At 37.6% G+C, this 20,204-nt stretch overlaps 1 protein-coding gene across 1 annotated transcript; it reads left to right on the plus strand.

Annotated features, from left to right (window-relative positions):
- The first annotated feature begins 4,625 nt into the window (after positions 1–4,625).
- Positions 4,626–17,734, plus strand: LOC106880818 (uncharacterized). The gene is made up of 6 exons (XM_089362371.1): positions 4,626–4,993; positions 11,090–11,166; positions 11,854–11,988; positions 13,017–13,049; positions 15,043–15,150; positions 17,238–17,734. The coding sequence occupies exons 1-6, from the start codon at positions 4,933–4,935 to the stop codon at positions 17,409–17,411; spliced, it is 588 nt and encodes a 195-aa protein (XP_089218497.1). The 5' UTR covers positions 4,626–4,932; the 3' UTR covers positions 17,412–17,734.
- The last annotated feature ends 2,470 nt before the right edge of the window (positions 17,735–20,204 follow it).

The raw sequence follows: 20,204 nt of genomic DNA on the forward strand, positions 1-20,204 counted from the left end.
GAGACCGTAGAGGGCTGTAGGCCAAAGTACTACACATGTGGCGCAAAAACGTACCTGAAGGCTTTCTGCCCTCAGCAAACCATGAAACACATGCGTCCCCCTCTCTCTTGCTTACGTCACAACCCACACTGGTACCATCAGCGGTTACAATACCACCAAACCTTCTACCAACAACAGTAGCCGAACCTTCACCACCACCTACCACGCTACAAACAGCTCAAACATATGTAAAAGCCCGCACAAATAGAGGAGTGCTCCTCCCCAACTTGGCACGCATGGACATGGAATGTAGCTATGGTGGTGGTGATGAGGGTAGTGGAAAATTGTAAATAATAAAGGGAAAAAAGAAAGAAGTTGACAATTCACCCACAAAAAAACACTATTCAAAAAGACATATCACAAACATAACATACACAACATTAACACACACACACCAATCTTCACAGTACCAGCCTAATCCACCACCACCACCACCACCACCACCACTGTAACATTTATTGTTGTTGTTGTTGTTGGCACTCCGTCGCTTACGACGTCGAGGGTTCCAGCTGATCCGATCAACGGAACAGCCTGCTCGTGAAATTAACGTGCAAGTGGCTGAGCACTCCACAGACACGTGTACCCTTAACGTAGTTCTCGGGGATATTCAGCGGGACACGGCTGACCCTTTGAATTACAGGCACAACAGAAACAGGAAGTAAGAGTGAGAAAACGTTGTGGTGAAAGAGTACAGCAAAGTTTGCCACCATCCCCTGCCGGAGCCTCGTGGAGCTCTAGGTGTTTTTGCTCAATAAACACTCACAACGCCCGGTCTGGGAATCGAAACCGCGATCCTATGATCGCGAGTCCGCTGCCATTGCGCCTCCCAATTGAGGACTAGTAACCCGATATATCAATTTCTTAATCGCTTTAAGAGTTTGTCCACAAATTTAATTTAATTTTTCTTCTATGTGTAGGTATTAACTTATCAATAACCAATTCATTTGTTTTACTTATGTCTGATTTTGAATGCATATAGATCTAACTATAGAATAAGTTGTGAAGTTAGGCTTGTGAACCTTCAAATTTATTCGTGGTACTCTAAGTTTATACGGCTTAGTCCTGTCTTCTGCTTATAATCTATCTACTATATCTTTCTCCACACCCTGTTAATATTATTTTTTAAAAAACCTTAGAGATAATTTTTACAAGTCTTCAAAACACCCTTCCTAAACAAGATATTTAAAAAATTTAGTCTTATCAGCGTGAACAGGATCTCGTTTTTAGTTCCTTAGTTCAGAAGTGTAGCTTCCTTAAATGTTCATTTCGTCTCATAGAGAATTTATGGAATTCAATGTTGCTCACAGGATAGTGACGTTGTTCCTAACAAGATGTTATTGCTAATAAGAAAGGCAGTGCAGGAAGAACAGTGAATAACAATGGGGAAAACTCTGAATAATAGATATAACGCCAAGGAGTGTGCGCGCAGCTATGCGAACCAAAAGAGAATTAACATTAACAGGACCGTTATAATCAATAGGCAGTATGTAGATAAAAATAAATAGAATTAATGAGATAGATAATAAAATCATTAACAACGATAATAACGATGATAAGGGTAGCAGGAATAGTAGTAGCAATAGTAGTAGTAGCAATAGTAGTAGTAGCAATAGTAGTAGATCTTTCTATTGAAAGATCAAAGAACGTAGAAATAGAATGAAAAAAAAAACCTGACTCAGAGCATTATTAATATTTTTTATAAAAACAATTTTGAAACTGGGGTTCTCATTCCTAAGGTATTTTTCGATGTTATTATTATTATTATTATTCAGGTCATTGCCTGGAATCGAACTTGGTTCGTATTCCTTTCTATTGCCAGTATTAGGTGTTGAGCAAGGAATATCCTCTATATTAAGATATGATATACACTTGCCATGCACATGCCTCTCCTGTCTGAACTGGGGTTACTAGCCCGCGCTCTTAACCACTACGGGCATATGAGGTAGTGGTTAAGAGCGCGGGCTACTAACCCCAAGATTCCGAGTTCGATTCCAGGCAGTGACCTGAATAATAATGATAATAATAATAATAATAATAATAATAATAATAATAATAATAATAACAACAACAACATCTAAAAATACCTTAGGAATGAGAACCCCAGGTTCAAAATTTCCTCAAGACACCTGATGAAGGCTGGAGGGTATATCAGCCGAAACGTTGTGTTTAACAACAAACAAGACGAGGACAAATATCCGTCAAATGTAGATAATGTAAATAATGAACAAAACTCATGTTATATATAACGAATCAGAGATATCCAGTTCAGACAGGTGCAGCATGTGCATGTCAAATGTTTCGTATCTTAATATGAAGGATATTCCTCGCTCAACACCTAATACTGGCAATAGAAAGGAATACGAACCTTTCAGATTGAGAAGCACTCAGTGATTGACTTTACCGGTTATGTATTTACAGCACTCGTCTAAAACTACCCAGTGAATAACCTATGCTGAAACCCCATCACTCCGCACCAAAAAACAAACAAACAAACGAACAAAAACCCCCCAGAAAAAAACATACTATATAAATGTTCAGTAACAATAGGGAAAATGCTGACAGGTATATAGGTGCTTGTGCAACTAGATTTAAATCAATGTTATATAATCACGTATCTTCGTGTAACTATAGGAAAATAAAATAAAATTTCACTTCTTTAAGTAAATTTACCAGGAGCCTTAAAGTGAATATGTTAAGTAAGTACTTTAATTGGTTAATTATCTAAATCGTTTTAAAATTAATTTTTAATTATTGTTTATTTTTAGTTATATTTTATAATTGAATTGATAATTTTTTTAAATCTTTAAACTTAAGTTTAAAAAATGTTTTACAATATATACTTCTTCTTAATATTAACATACTTATAAATATACTAGAATCTAGTAACAAGATTATCTTTTAGAGACAAATATTAAGTAGAGTCCTTCGCCTCTGATTTAATTTAGTCTCTTTCATCTAGGATTTTATTTTATATTTTTTATTTCTTAAAACTCGCTTTATTTCATCTTGTCCAAATTTGGAATATAATTATTCCTAATATATAGTCTTCTAGCGTGTAATGGAATATTCTCCTTAGTGAATACCATATTTCCAACCTTTTCCTTTAGAATTCTCATTAACTGATTCTGACTTCTCTTATTCATTGTCTGTATGATATATCGAGAGCTGGCAGAAACGTTAGCACGCCGGGTGAAATACTTAGCGGTATTTCGTCTGTCTTTACGTTCTGAGTTCAAATTCCGCCGAGGTCGACTTTGCCTTTCAGCCTTCCGGGTTCGATAAATTAAGTACCAATTGCGTATTGGCGTCGATCTAATCGACTGGGCCCTCCCCCCCAAATTTCGGGCCTTGTGCCTAGGGTAGAAAAGAATATATCGTGAGATATTATGAATTAAATTACAATTCTGTATTGACTGAATAATCTATCTACTAAATAAAATTATTTCAACATACTCTTACCGTATCATTGTATATGAACGGGTTAATTAAAATATGTGTGGGATCACCTTGTGTTGCTGCCTGAATTCATTTAGATGCCCAGGCACTTGAAGTGGCATATATTTCTTTGCTAGACACACACACACACACACACACACACATACATAAATTCCATTCTATTTGAAGAACCTAATATACAGAAGTACCTAATATATATACGGAAAAATCTCATATACTGGTGCACATTGAGTACACGAGCAGGTACATTTGGGAATATTGGAGTCATTGCTTACGGAGGCGTAAACACACCAATACCGTTTGGGAAACGCTGGTGGGGGACAAACATAGATACAAAGACACACACACACACACACATATATATATACAACTGGCTTTTTTCAGTTTCTGCCTTCCAAATCCATTCACACGGTTTTGGTTGGCCCGAGGCTAAAGTAGAAGACACTTGCCCAAGATACCACGCAGTGGGACTGAACCCGGAACCACACAGCATGATAATTAAATTCAATTTTAACAGTTTTCATGTACTTTTACATGGCTTAAATGACCCTTCAGTAATGTAGTTGCTGTTTTTAACTTCCTTTTTGTTCCAAGAACGCCTTTTTTTCTTCTTATCAGAATCTTTCAGTTATCATTGTGACTTTGTGTCAAATGGAGTCTATTCTAAAAGGCAAGAGGTTTGTAATGAAAAGTTTCCCCGTTACAAAACAAATCCACTCCGTGTCTTATCCTACTTTGATAATAAAACAAGCCATAAAACCTTTAGGTTTAAATGCTCAGATAATATAATAGGCCCTTGAAGTGGAATGTATTTCTTTGTTAGACGTATAAATGCACATACACACATATATATACATACATACAGACACACACACATACATATTCCTGCTCTCACACTGATAGGTGTGTCTGTATGTGTATGTATGTATGCTTTGGTGACGAATAAATAAATGAAAAATATACATAGTAATACGAGACTTGAATAAAATACATACAAAACAACAAAAAGCATGTCTGTTTAAATGTTAATGCGACTGCGTGTTTGTGAATATGCGTATGTGTGTGTGTACATAAACATGCACATACATACATACATACATACATACATATGCGCACGCATACGCACACACACACATTCACTCACACGCAGACGTATTAACATTTAAACAGGCATGCTTTTTTGTTTTTATTGGTTTGAGCGTATTTCAAATATTTAATTTTTGTGTTTACTGTGTATATTTTTTAAATTTATTTATTTATTCGTCGCGAAAGTATATAAAAACCTCAGATTTAGCTTCAGTTCGAGCCATTTTTGTTATTTCATTGTCCTTTACTGCTTGGTGAGAAGAAGGAGAAGAAGAAGAAAAAGGAAGAAGAAGAAGAAAAAGGAAGAAGAAGAAGAATCTCATAAGTTACAAGCACCTATAGAAAAAGAAAATGAAGAGCTTCATTTGCGTTGTATTAATTTTGTGCATCTCATCGATCCATTCACAAAAATGTAAGTCGTAACCATTTATATTTTCTTCATATTAAAAATCTCTTAACCCCGCTTTAGGTAGCAAATTAACAGAATCATGAGTGATCCGGACAAAATGCCTGGTGGTATATTATTCCAGCTTTTTTACATTCTGAGATCAAATCCCGTCGAAGTTAGTTTTACATGTCATCCTCCCAGGGGCGGTGGTTTTTGCTACGGTGGTTAAGCAAAGATGGACTAACGGCAGTGTTAGAGGGTCGGACAAAATATGTAGCGGTACTTATTCCAGGTTTGTGTATTCTGGGTTCAACATTACTTTTTATCCTCCCGTAATCGATAAGTTAAGTGCTGGTCTACAAAGACAGACTGACAGAAATATTAGAGGATCGGACAAAATGCCCAATGGCATTTATTCTGGCCTTTTCAAATCCCACTGATGTCAATTTTACCGTTTATGATCTCAGGGAGGAAAAAATAAAACGTGGTAAACTTGTAGAAACAAAAGTTGAACACTCATACGTGCATTCGAAGAAGTAACCTTATGGTATTCCTTGTTATATTCTGGTTCTTTGTGTTTCGAGTTCAAAATCACTCCCGCTAAGGATAGTAGTTTGGCACCATCACTTGGCACATTGGATCATTGTAGCGAACTCCATTCTTGGAGGTGTTTCGAGGATACTGTTTCTCCTTTCTTTCCGTCTAAGATTATACACACACACACACACACACACACACACACACACATAAATAGCCTGTCCATGCTACCGATATTGTTCAAGGGAAAAGCAAAGGCTGATACAGCTCGGCACCAGTGACATCGCAACTCATTTCTATTGGTCAGTGAACTGGAGCAAAATGAAATAAAATGTCTTGCTCAAGAACACATCACACAATCCAGTCCGGGAATCGAACTCACTACTTAATGATTACGAACCCGATGCTCTAACCACCGAGCCATGCCTTCAAGATAGGAATGTTGTTGTTGGCACTCCGTCGCTTACGACGTCGAGGGTTCCAGTTGATCCGATCAACGGAACAGCCTACTCGTGAAATTAACGTGCAAGTGGCTGAGCACTCCACAGACACGTGTACCCTCAACGTAGTTCTCGGGGATATTCAGCGTGACACAGTGTGACAAGGCTGACCCTTTGAATTACAGGCACAACAGAAACAGGAAGTAAGAGTGAGAGAAAGTTGTGGTGGAAGAGTACAGCAGGGTTCGCCACCATCCCCTGTCGGAGCCTCGTGGAGCTTTAAGTGTTTTCGCTCAATAAACACTCACAACGCCCGGTCTGGGAATCGAAACCGCGATCCTATGACCGCGAGTCCGCTGCCCTAACCACTGAACCATTGCGCCTCCACCAAGATAGGAATAAACATAACTGAATACTGCAAGGCATTTGGTCCATGATTTCACCTTTAACTGAATGTGGACAATCCAGTCCAATTCAAAGTAACATTTGAGGGCTCTTTGGTTGATATTTCTTTGTAGGTTGATCAATCAGATAGAGGCTTCTTTCTTACCATAAATTTTGTATTGGAGGGAAAGGGTACTTGGCTAATTTTTATTATTCATCTTCCCAATAAAGAAAAGAAAAAGGATAAGAAAAGGTGTGTAGTTTTATGATTTGAACTTGGGATAGGAATAAATGTATCTAAATACTGCAAGGCATTTGGTCAACAACTCCACTGACCCTATCATCATACACCGCCCTAACACTTGTCTATGTTGCCCCACTGATTCTAACATTCAGCAACCTAACCTTAATCCACGCCACTCCACTTATTTCTAACATTACTTACTTTAACACTGGCCTGTCATTTATTGTCACCCAACGATACATAATGTATTTTGTCCACCACTCTGCCGAGCCTGCCAGTCCACTGACCTTAAAAGAAGTAATTAATAATAATGATTACTATCAGAGATAGAAAGCCATATATTTCTAAAGCCAAGATATAAAGTCTTATTAGGATTGTCTTTGTCCACACTCAACAAATTTGTGCCACACTCAACAAATTAATGCTAACTTCACTTTCCAGTCGAACTATAGATATAACAAAGAATTAAATACCTTTTGTCACGTTACTAGTCACGTATGGTTGTGTGTTGCATAGACAAACATATGTGATTTAAGCCAGGGGTTTTCAAACTGTGGTCCGCGGACCACAGGGGGTCCGCAAGGACAAGACAAGGGTCCGTGGACAGCAAATACTTTTTATGGGCAATTTGTTTTTTAATCGAAATCTTTTAATTGACAATAAACCTATTTGTTAAATACTGTTAAATAAATAAATGCAAAAATATATGTTATTTTAAGCAAATATTTATGTATAAATTTCATAAGCGTTTATAAGGGGGTCCCTAAGGTAAAGCCTGAAATATAAAGGGGTCCGCAAGTCAAAAGGTTTGAAAACCCCTGATTTAAGCAATGTTTCGATATTAGTACATGACATCAGTCTTGAGTGTGTACGTGTGTTTGTTCAGCTGTAACGAGCAGAAGAAACACAGTGGCACACACTCACTTATGACATCATAGACTTTTACCAAAAGACTGCCATAATTTATTTATTTTATCGACATCTTTGAAAGAACAAACAATAAAATCAACTCCACAGGAACCTGCCTCGGTGTGTTTACTTGTACAAGGGGGTGCTGAAAAGTTTCTGGCTTTAAGGGTGTCGCGAAAGCCTGGCTGGAGGCCCAACCTTCCAAGTTCTTTTGTAGGGCCTAGAAAAAAACTGAAGGACCACTGCAATAAGTGTGTGAATCTGAGAGGGGAATATGTTGAATAAAATCATAATTTACCGACCCTCCCGTATTTTCTTTTACCCAAAACCAGGAACGTGGTTGTATGGTAAGTAGCTTGCTTACCAACCACATGGTTCCGGGTTCATTCCCACTGCGTGGCTCATTGGGCGAGTGTCTTCTACTATAGCCTCGGCCCGACCAAAGCCTTGTGAGTGGATTTGGTAGACGGAAAGTGAAAGAAGCCTGTCGTATGTATGTATATATATATATATATATATATATATATATATATATATATATATATATATATTTTTTGTGTGTGGGTGTGTGTGTGTGTGTGTGTGTGTGTATGTTTGTGTGTCTGTGTTTGTTCCCCCAATATCGCTTGAGAACCGATGCTGGTGTGTTTACGTCCCCGTAACTTAGGGGTTCGGCAAAAGAGACCGATAGAATAAGTACTAGGCTTACAAAGAATAAGTCCTGGGGTCGATTTGCTCGACTAAAGGCGGTGCTCCAGCATGGCCGCAGTCAAATGACTGAAACAAGTAAGAGTAAAAGAGTACTCCCTCGTACAATAAATAGGCTATATTTTTGCAATACACAGAATATTTTAACAATTTTTTTAATACAGTTTCTAATGATATCTAAATATAAAAATAGAATAGGTTTGTTTAAACATCGAAATGGCTATAAGACATCCACCTGACGGAAATAGGAATCAAAGGGATCAATAGGTAAAAAAATGGTTGAGAACCAATGAGCAGACCAACACCGACTTTCAAGACATGAGCAGGGAGAAGATTTCAGAGCGTTAGAGTAGGGCTGAGGAGAATAGACAGTATTTGTATACGCGCGTATACATTCCTCCATTCCTCACCCTCTCTTACTATACTATATATCTCTCTCTCCACCCCTACACACTCAATAAAACTATATAAAGAGACGGCATCCGCAAGGTGAAATAAAAAATTTGAAAATCCTACAAGATTAGGTGAAAAGCACTTTATATGATTTATAAAACATGTGACATGTTAATAAAAATCTGTAAATGTACAACCATCCAAATTTCTGAGTGCCTTAATTTTTTTCTATAATATAATTTCTGTACATCACCTTCAAACCTTCCAATCTATCTATCTATCTATCTATCTATCTATCTATCTATCTATCTATCTATCTATCTATCTATCTATCTATCTATATGTGTGTGTGCATGTGTATGTATTTGTGTTTTTACTTATTCAGGAATATAAATGTCAGTGTGACTTACCCGAAGTCACCTTCTACTGACTATTTTAAAAGAAACACAAGCAAATATCTGCTATTATTCTATTCAGGAACTACTATTGTATAAAACACGATATTTTTTTCATGAAATAATATACATTCTATTTTTCTTCCCTTTTTTTATCGAATGTTTACTGTCCTTTCCTTCTTTGTGGAATGTTTACTCTATTTACGTAATTTTGTTTTGACCTGTCTCAACTTATATTCAAAACTTTATACGGGTATATATGTGTATATGTATCTGTGTGAGTGTGTGTATGAGCACACGAATGTATGTGCACACACACTTACATGTGTATACTCTTTTACTCTTTTACTTGTTTCAGTCATTTGACTGTGGCCATGCTGGAGCACTGCCTTTAGTCGAGCAAATCGACCCCGTGACTTATTCTTTGTATGCCTAGTACTTATTCTATCGGTCTCTTTTGCCGAACCGCTTGATTACGGGGACGTAAACACACCAGCATCGGTTGTCAAGCGATGTTGGGGGGGGGGGGGAAACACAGACACACAAACATATACACACACATACATTTATACATACATACATACAACGGACTTCCTTCAGTTTCCGTCTACCAAATCCACTCACAAGGCTTTGGTCGGCTCGAGGCTATAGTAGAAGACACTTGCCCAAGGTACCACGCAGTGGGAATGAACTCGGAACCATGTGGTTGGTAAGCAAGCTACTTATCATACAGCCACTCCTGCGCCCATACATGGAGAATTTTTGGAATGTCTCACAAATCTTTGCTGTACCACCAACAGATTGGATTCGGAGATTCCGCGTCGGTTTCTTTTACTCTTTCTTCCCAAAAATTAGTATTTCTAGGATTTTGTGTAAATTTGTTGGTACATAAGCTAATGCACCTATGTTGATAGGTACAAACGAAAATTTGCACACACACACACACACACACACACACACACACACACACACACACACGCACACATGTTACATATATATACACACACACGGGCGCAGGAGTGGTTTTGTGGTAAGTAGCTTGCTTACCAACTACATGGCTACGGGTTCAGTCCCACTGCGTGGCACCTTGGACATGTGTCTTCTACTATAACCTCGAGCCGACCAAAGCTTTGTGAATGGATTTGGTAGATGGAAGCTGAAAGAAGCCCGTCGTATATATGTATATATATGTATGTGTGTGTATATGTTTGTATGTCTGTGTTTGTCCCACCAACATCGCTTGACAACCGATGCTGTTGTGTTTACGTCCCTGTAACTTAGCGGTTCGGCAAAAGAAGACGACAGAGTAAGTGCTAGGCTTACAAAAGAATAAGTCCTGGGGTCGATTTGCTCGACTAAAGCCGGCGCTCCAGCATGGCCGCAGTCAAATGTCTGAAAGAAGCAAAAGAACGAAAGAATATGCACATACATACACTTGTTTCATTAACTCCGAAAAGATGAAAGGCAAAGTCGATTTTTGAACTCTGAACGTAATGACGGACGAAATGCTACAAAGTATTTTGTCCGGCGTACTAGTGATTCTGCCAGGTCACCACCTTAGCACTCTTTACTCTTTACTCTTTTACTTGTTTCAGTCATTTGACTGCGGCCATGCTGGAGCACCGCCTTTAGTCGAGAAAATCGACCCCAGGACTTATTCTTTTTGAAGCCTAGTACTTATTCTATCGGTCTCTTTTCTGCCGAACCGCTAAGTTACGGGGACGTAAACACACCACCATCGGTTGTCAAGTGATGTTGGGGGGACAAACACAGACACACAAACATATACACACGCATACATATCTATCTCTCTCTCTCTCTCTCTCTCTCTCTCTCTCTCTCTCTATATATATATATATATATATATATATATATATATATATATATATACATATATACGACGGGCTTCTTCAGTTTCCGTCGACCAAATCCACTCACGAGGCTTTGGTCGGCCCGAGGCTATAGTAGAAGACACTTGCCCAAGGTGCCACGCAGTGGGAATGAACCCGGAACCATGCGGTTGGTAAGCAAGCTACTTACCATCACAGCCACTCCTGCGTGTGTTAGAATGCTCAAGACTAAAATTCTCTCTGATTCCTGTTTATTGCAGTAAGTGCTGGTGATGCAAAAGTAATGAACGAACTAAGCATAATACAGTACAACGCTGCAAGCTATTATAGATATGTGGTAAGTAGCTCTTGAAATTTAATACACAGTAAACCCTTGTTTTATACGGTAGAATGGTTGTGCGAACCACCGTGGAAAATCGAATTCGTGTAAATCGAGGAAGGTTCTGCGGTGGATTTACTCCACAACCTATTAAAGATTGATAGTCCCAGAAGAACTGTTGAAAATGACGAGACATTCTATCCTTGCTATATTTTTGAGGTGAAAATATTATGAAGATAGAATGTTACCTGAACAGTGAGATTTCGAAGAAAAAAATTAATTAATTAAGGTTTCATAAAGTTTTCATTTTCTTATCGCTGATTTGCTAATGCTGTTTCCATAGAAACAGACAATCAGACAATTGCAACTTCCAGTATGACTGCAATGGAGGTTTCTGATTGTCTGAAATTACATAAATTTACAGGTTTGTAAACGATTTATTGTTAATTTCTAGAGAAAATATATGTAATTTTCATCATGGGCATCCAAAACTATATCAACGTATACTTTATCGGAAAAGTACCTTCGAAGTATTCATGTCAAAAATGTGAAATGACTTTCTTTTCAACCTAATATATTACTGGGATCCATTCAATCTATTACACTTACTCCCCCTGTTAGATTATTAAAAAAAAAATTCTTTTACAAGATATATTTTTCTTAATATAACTTCTTTTTTTTTTACCTTTTTCTTTTGTATTCAAGTCACAATATTTTCACTCGAAAAATTTATTTGGATTCAAGAAATTCTTTATGAAACTGTCTGATTTAAAGTCTGAAAATGCAATGGATATATTTCAATATATCAGTGGTCGTACCGATGCACTGCCAAAACTGCAAGTGAGTATAAATACGATTAATTTTCTCTTTATAGATATTGAATGTAAGCCAAATCATAGGCAGTTATGACCAAGAACAATTGTGACGTCTGACTGTTCTGAAAAGGTTTGTCGTTTGGAATCCATCCTTATCTAATCATTTCACCCATTCCTCACCCTGCACTTTGTGATATTTGTATCGGTTCTTTATGTTTTAATTTCAAATCACTCCGAGGTCGACTTTGCTTTTCATCCTTTTCGGATCGATAAAAATAAGTACCTCTTGAACCCTGGGGTGGATGTAATCGACTGGTTCCTCCCCACTGCCATTAAATTTCAGGTCTTGTGCCTGCAGTAGAAAGAATTATAATTAATTCAGAGAGCTAAGCGAATTGTTAATGTGTTGATAAATGCCTTGCAGTATTTTTTCTTCACATTTTTTTTTACCTTTTGAGTTTAAATATTGCCGAGGGCGATCTTGTCTTTCATTTGTTTTTGGAGTTGATAAAATAAAGTACAAGTCAAGTACTGAGGTTATTGTTGTTGTTGTTGTTAGTACTCCGTCGCTTACGACGTCGAGGGTGTTCCAGTTGATCCGATCAACGGAACAGCCTGCTCGTGAAATTAACGTGCAAGTGGCTGAGCACTCCACAGACATGTGTACCCTTAACGTAGTTCTCGGGGGATATTCAGCATGACACTGTGACAAGGCTGACCCTTTGAATTACAGGCACAACAGAAACAGGAAGTAAGAGTGAGAGAAAGTTGTGGTGGGAGAGTACAGCAGGGTTCGCCACCATCTCCTGCCAGAGCCTCGTGGAGCTTTTAGGTGTTTTCGCTCAATAAACACTCACAACGCCCGGTCTGGGAATCGAAACCGCGACCCTATGACCGCGAGTCCGCTGCCCTAACCACTGGGCCATTGCGCCTCCACACTGAGGTTAATGATAACGATTAATAACGGCCTTCAAAACTGTGGTCTTGTTCCAAACTTAGATCCCATTATTCTCTCAACATTTTACTGTTTGCTTTTATTTTTTTCATTTTCAGCTTAGCCCGTGTCCAGCTGACCCATACAGTTGTGTAAGTATTTTTCAACTTTTGACTTTTGTTTCTACTAGAACTTCCGGACCCTGTTCCCATTGGTGGTCGACCCGATAATACGTCTGGTTAAAAACTAACACCACCTGTCCACTGAATGTCCATTCCATTGTAAACATTCTGATCGGGTGTCCGGTCGATAAGAATCGAAGGATAACTCGGTGTCTCGATGTGCTACTCACTAGTGAAGTAGCCCATGTGATATACTTCTTTCCCTTTCAACCCAAGCGAAATTATCAGATGTTAATGGACACAAAGAAATGAACAAAGCCGTCAAAATGAGAACGATCAATTACTTATTTAACCATTTAGCATTTAAACCGGCCATGTCCGGCCCAAATATGCTATCTGTTTTATGTTCAAACTGGCTAGATCCAGCCTATCATACCTTTCAACGCTATTATAAAATATACAATCACATCATCAAAATTTTGAAGCTATGGGATATTGCATGATGTATGAAAAACCAATATGAATGAAAAAGCATTACACTGTGACGGGATAATCTGAATGCTAAAGGGACAAGTCTTTCGCTCCTTATGGAGTGTAGACCACCGATGACTTTTCCTGCAATGTTCTTGACACTGGGTTGTCTTTTCTGCTTCTCTCCTGTTGGATCCCTATTTTTTCGGCTCACTCTGGAGTATCCCACCTCCAGCTATTTTCAGGGTGTCCTCTTTCTCAATTAACTCGTAGGTTTCAAGTCAGGGTCTGATGTGTAATGTAAGATGTTGGTTTCCTTAATCTATGGCCTGTCCTTCTCCATTTGCACTCCAGGATTTGTTATTTTACTGGCACTTGTCCCCTCCATTCTGCTACAGCTCATGGCAACGTCTTGTTGCTTCTTGTAATTTTGATGTTTTTCCTAATAGCCAGAAAAAGATTCGGCCTTACAGCTTCCTTTCCGATTTTACTGCGCCGGGTCAAGTTTCCCCGAGAGAAGGCCTTTCTCTCCCAGGTCTTGTTGGTTTTGAATTGCCATGGATGCTTCCAATAACGTTGCTTTTCTCTAAGGATATTGGCCCTATGCAAACCCATTTTTACCGATCCACATGCAGCTTAAACATCATGCGGATCACTCAAAAATTTTTTGTAAAATTTCGGCTTGTTGGAGCATTCTAAGAGGTGTTACAGTTGTCAAGAATTAGACTGTCAGTTAAATACATTTTGAAATCTGATGATTACTACGAACGTATGAAAGCGCTAATTGAAACTTATGCACATTAAAAAACATTTTTTTGAATGTTAAAATTCCATAATAAAACGTGAAAACCAGACCATGTTTTAACTTTATGCAACTGATACATATATATATATATATATATATATATATATATATATATATATATATATATATATATATATATATGTATGTATGTATGTATGGATTTTCACAAACTTTCCATTCTCAGATTCATTCCGTTTCCTTAGCAGAAAACAGAATTTTATGGAAGCACGCTGTTCCTTCGTTTCAGTCATCGCAAAAATCGACGAACTGCAAAACAAAGATGTACCACGTAGCAGTACGACCTCAGTGGACAACACCGGCCTGCAGACTGATGCCTGAGTGTCGTATGAAGTGCGTTCTAGTGGTGGAAGCCTGGACTACAACAGAGAACTTTTTCGTACCCCCTCATATATATATATATATATATATATATATATATATATATATATATATATATATATATACACATACATGTATACACAAACATAGGGTAATTAAGCATCAAAAAGGATAACACAGGAACAAGGTATTAACTTGATGCTTTAATGGGAGGATAAAGTGCCATTACGTTTTGGACGTTAGTCCATCATCATGAAAAAGAAGAGAGAGACTGAGAGAAGAAAAGGTGTGAAAACACAAATAGAAAATAAAAATTTATGTATGTGTATGTACGTATGTATGCACGTATGTATATAAATACATGTGCGTATGTATGCATAATTATATATTCTACTTCTCTTTCTTTAGTACGACCCTAAAAAAAAGTTGATGGAAACTTTTAAGGAGGCGTTGAAGGCTGAAACATGGAACCGCAATAATATTAGTGATTCCATCCAAAAGGTTACGGATATCCCAGTAAGTATTCCACTATTTAGTGTAATGGCATTTTTTGTTGTTATTGATGTTGATTAGAGTTTATTGCCACCCCTGACAGTCAAGCCTTGACCATCCCGTTTTACCAGCTAAAAAAAAAAAAGAAAGAATTAAATTTTGGTTAAGTTAAATGGTTTCAAACTTTGACACAAGGCCAGCAATTTCGGGTGGAGGGTATATGTCGATTACATCGACCTCACTGTTCAACTGTTGCTTTTTTTTTTATCAACACCGAAAGGATGAAAAGTAAAGTCGACCTCAGCAGAATTTGAACTCAGAAAGGAGGGACTGGCAAAATACAGTTAAGCATTTTGTCTGGCGTGCTAAAGATTCTGCCATCTCGGTGTCTCGTTTTCACTAAATAGATTATGGTCTCAAAAGGTGGGATCATCACTGGTGGAATGGCTTTCATTATATCATCTTTCTCTCTCTCTGCATCTCTCACACACATGCATACAGAGATATGTGTGTGTGTGTATATATATATACACACACACACGCCAGTGTTTTAATGGTGGCAGCTGATGAAGGAGATGTTTCTATGTGGCTTGCTTGTTTGTTGTACCTGTTTATCATTTTGTCCATGTTCTTTTGTCACGTCATGTACCCAGTTATGTATGTAGATGAAGGTATGTACATACATGTACATATATATGCATATACTCATATATTGTTTATATATATATATATATATATATATATATATACATATACATATATATATATATATATATATATATATATATATATATATATATATATATATATATATATATATATATATATATATATATATATATACATACACACATATACATATATATATATATATATATATATATATATATATATATATATATATATATATATATATATATATATAAAATTCATTAAGTTATAGCAGTACGTACGTTTCGTACAAACTTCATTTATTTATGTAGGGAGAACACCACATAAGGTGTGCAATGAAAATGTACTCTTCAGCTGCATAATGGAAGTTCATTTTAGAAAGTCATTTTGTAGATGTGTGCAAAAACAAGAGTAGGAGAAGAAGAAAATACCATCTTGACTGGGCTGTTAACCAACAGTCTAGTGAATCAAACATGAATTTAATTTCTATATATTCTAATTGGAGGGTTAAGATAGCAGTAATTTTTTCTTTTAAATTTGTGATGTAATAGGGATTTGTGGTTATCATAAGTATTTGGGGTTAAATTTCCGATGTTTCGGGGACTGTGATGAAATCGGGCTCAATACCCTTGATATAGGATTCAAAAAGTTGTACCTTGTTACACAAACTTCAGGCATTCAGGGACAGGAGCTTGAAACAGCATATATATTTATATGTATGTATGTATGTATGTATAGAGTGTCAGGTAGGCTATAGAGAAACGAAAGCGCTAATAATAATGAAGAAATAAAAGGATTTTTCTCCAAAATTCTGACTTTTTTCTCAGTATACACACACACACACACACACACACACACACACACACACACACACACACACACACACACACACACACACACACATATATATATATATATATATATATATATATATATATGGGAGAATTTACGTAAAAAACAAGAGACGAAGACAGGTGGTGTAAACAACAAATGGATGTATTAGTTTAACGCTCGGGAATAGTGAAAGTCTTTGACGTTTCGAGCCTACGCTCTTCAACTGAAAGGAACACAGAAAGACATATATAGTCGTAAAATTTTAATAAATGATTTATATACATCTTGACTTGTATTTTATTTGATTTTTCCACTTTGGTATTGATTCTTTTGTTTTTGTTTTAAATGTTTTATGCTTTTAAATGTCTGAATATGTTTGCTAAAACTGAAGTTAAAATGAATAGAAAACGACATAAGTCGAGGTACGCTTGTGTGTGTGTGTGTGTGCGTGTGTGCGTGTGTGTGTGTGTGTGTGCGTGTATGTGCGTGTGCGTGCGTGCGTATGTGTGTGTATCAATGTATATATATATTTATATATATATATATATATATATATATATATATATATATACATACATATAAAGAAGTTTTTCTTTGTTTTGCAGATGAGGCACTTTCTTTTGAAGTTTTTAACTCAGGGATCCAATACCTGCCGTCAACTTTACTACATGACGGATACTCAAAAGAGATTCAGTTCGTATTTTGAAATATATATGTTTAATGAACGCTTCGTTGATAGTATTGCCAGTGTTAGAGATAAAAACTATACGATATATTAGCTACTAAAGATACTATATACTAAAATATTATCAAGTAAAAACTATTTTGATAAGTTGATATGCTTGCCAGACGAACGTTTATATTCTAACTATTCGGTGTAGTTTCTGTATTTAGCGAAGCATTTAATTCTACATGACTAGATGCTTCAGTTTTACTTAACGCTTGACGATAGCATTATTGTTAATTTTCATTTTGGAATGTTATTTGCAATGGACTGGAATCCTATCACAGAGAAGGGAAAGGAAATTATCTCATTGCTCAACGAGTAATAGACATACGCAAAATGAAACAGAAATAAATAAATTTTTCATTGATTCTGCAATCGTGTTGTTGTTGTTGTTGTTATTATTATTTGATCGACCCCAGTACATAACTGGTAATGGCAATGAACATTACTTACGTAGTTTATGATATTCTCTTTTACTCTTTACTCTTTTACTTGTTTCAGTCATTTGACTGCGGCCATGCTGGAGCACTGGCTTTAGTCGAGAAAATCGATCCCAGGACTTATTCTTTGTAAGCCTAGTACTTATTCTATCGGTCTCTTTTTGCCGAACCGCTAAGTTACGGGGTCGTAAACACACCAGCATCGGTTATCAAGTGATGGTGGTGGTGGTGGTGGTGGTGAAACAAACACAGACACACAAACATATACACACACATACATACATATATATATATATATATATATATATATATATGGGAGAATTCACGAAAAAACAAAAAGAGACAGGTGGTGTAAACAACAAATGGATGTATTAGTATAACGCTCGGGAATAGAGAAAGTCTTTAACGTTTCGAGCCTACGCTCTTCAACAGAAAGGAACACAGAAAGAAATAAGGAGAGAAACAAGGAGAAAAAAAAATGTGTAGTGGTCAGCGATCTATCATGGCGAATGCCGGACAGAAGGGTCACACAGGAGAGTTAAGAAGGGGAGATTATATATATATGTTGCTATTAACCGTTAAAGGAGGCGCAATGGCCCAGTGGTTAGGGCAGCGGACTCGCGGTCAAAGGATCGCGGTTTCGATTCCCAGACCGGGCGTTGTGAGTGTTTATTGAGCGAAAACACCTAAAGCTCCACGAGGCTCCGGCAGGGGGTGGTGGCGAACCCTGCTGTACTCTTCCACCACAACTTTCTCTCACTCTTACTTCCTGTTTCTGTTGTGCCTGTAATTCAAAGGGTCAGCCTTGTCACACTGTGTCACGCTGAATATCCCCGAGAACTACATTAAGGGTACACGTGTCTGTGGAGTGCTCAGCCACTTGCACGTTAATTTCACGAGCAGGCTGTTCCGTTGATCGGATCGACTGGAACCCTCGACGGCGTAAGCGACGGAGTGCCAACGACAACAACTAACCGTTAAATACCAAGTTCAGCTTTAATTGTCATGTACGTTGACAATGTCCACACTAAGAAAACCGTGGCCTTTTTCTTTTCTTTAGTTTTAAAAAATTTTATTTGCATTTATTTTTGTCACAATAAACACACGGACGACGCACACATACACATATACCCTCGGTTAATGTTATCGCTTTTTTTTTTTTTGTTCTTGTTGTGGTTTATCTCCAGGTAATCGAAGAATGAACAAAGTCGAAATACAAAAGCGTTCCTACCATGGTTCCAACTTAATTCTATTTGTTATTTGTTGGACTACATCGTCCTATGGTTGTTTTCTGTTATCTAACAGCCGTATTGTGAGCTTCGAGTGAGATTTAGTAGCTATTTCTAGCGTATTGATTTGACTGCATAGAGCGTTTCTTGGGGAGGAATAAACTGAGGACACACACACACACACACACACACACACACACACACACACGCGCCAATCACACACATACATACACACAGACACGTACAAACACGCAATACACCAAACACACGCACAACACACAGACATACAACACACACACGCACACAAACAAAATCACACATACACACAGACACAATCACACACACACACACACACACACACACATAAATGACACACCAGAGATACATTACACCAAACGCAAACACACGCACACACACACACAACACACCAAACACAGAGACACACATAACATACCAAACACACACACACACACACACCTACACGCGCGCGCACACACACAAACACGCAGTATCACACTCACACACTACTTCTAAAATTCTCCACTCTCTGTTTCTTTCTTTCTTTCTTTCGTTCTTTCTTTTTCGACCCCCCCCCCTTCTCTCTCTTTCTCTCGCTCCAACAAACACATTCATAGACGCACAAAGTGCATTGATCCACTCATTCATATAAATACATTCACACATACACATAGGCATTGACACAAGTACACTCGCATAAAACAAATTGACCACGGAATAGTACACACACAGACACACACACGTACACGCACACGCACACACACACACACACACATACGCACACACACACACACACACACACTCATGCACGTACACACGCACGCACACATAAACATACACGCTCACACACACAGAGGTGTACTCTTAGTGTCTAACCACACAATTATGCCTGCACACATTACACTGCGTGGTTACACTAACAGACAATCTCACACGCAAAACCTAGATGAATACATAAACACACTTTTGCACTGACTGAATACTCATTCGCTTACACGCACATACCTGCCGCACACACACACACACACACACATGACTACTTCCTGAACACATTTGCTCTCTGACGGACATATACACATCTTCAACGCAAATACATACACATTCACACATATACAGCTTTACTCGCACACATACAACCATACATACACATACATACAG

This window comes from Octopus bimaculoides, chromosome 14 (genome assembly GCF_046866305.1).
Source record: "Octopus bimaculoides isolate indiv1 chromosome 14, ASM4686630v1, whole genome shotgun sequence".
Lineage (NCBI taxonomy): Eukaryota > Metazoa > Mollusca > Cephalopoda > Octopoda > Octopodidae > Octopus > Octopus bimaculoides.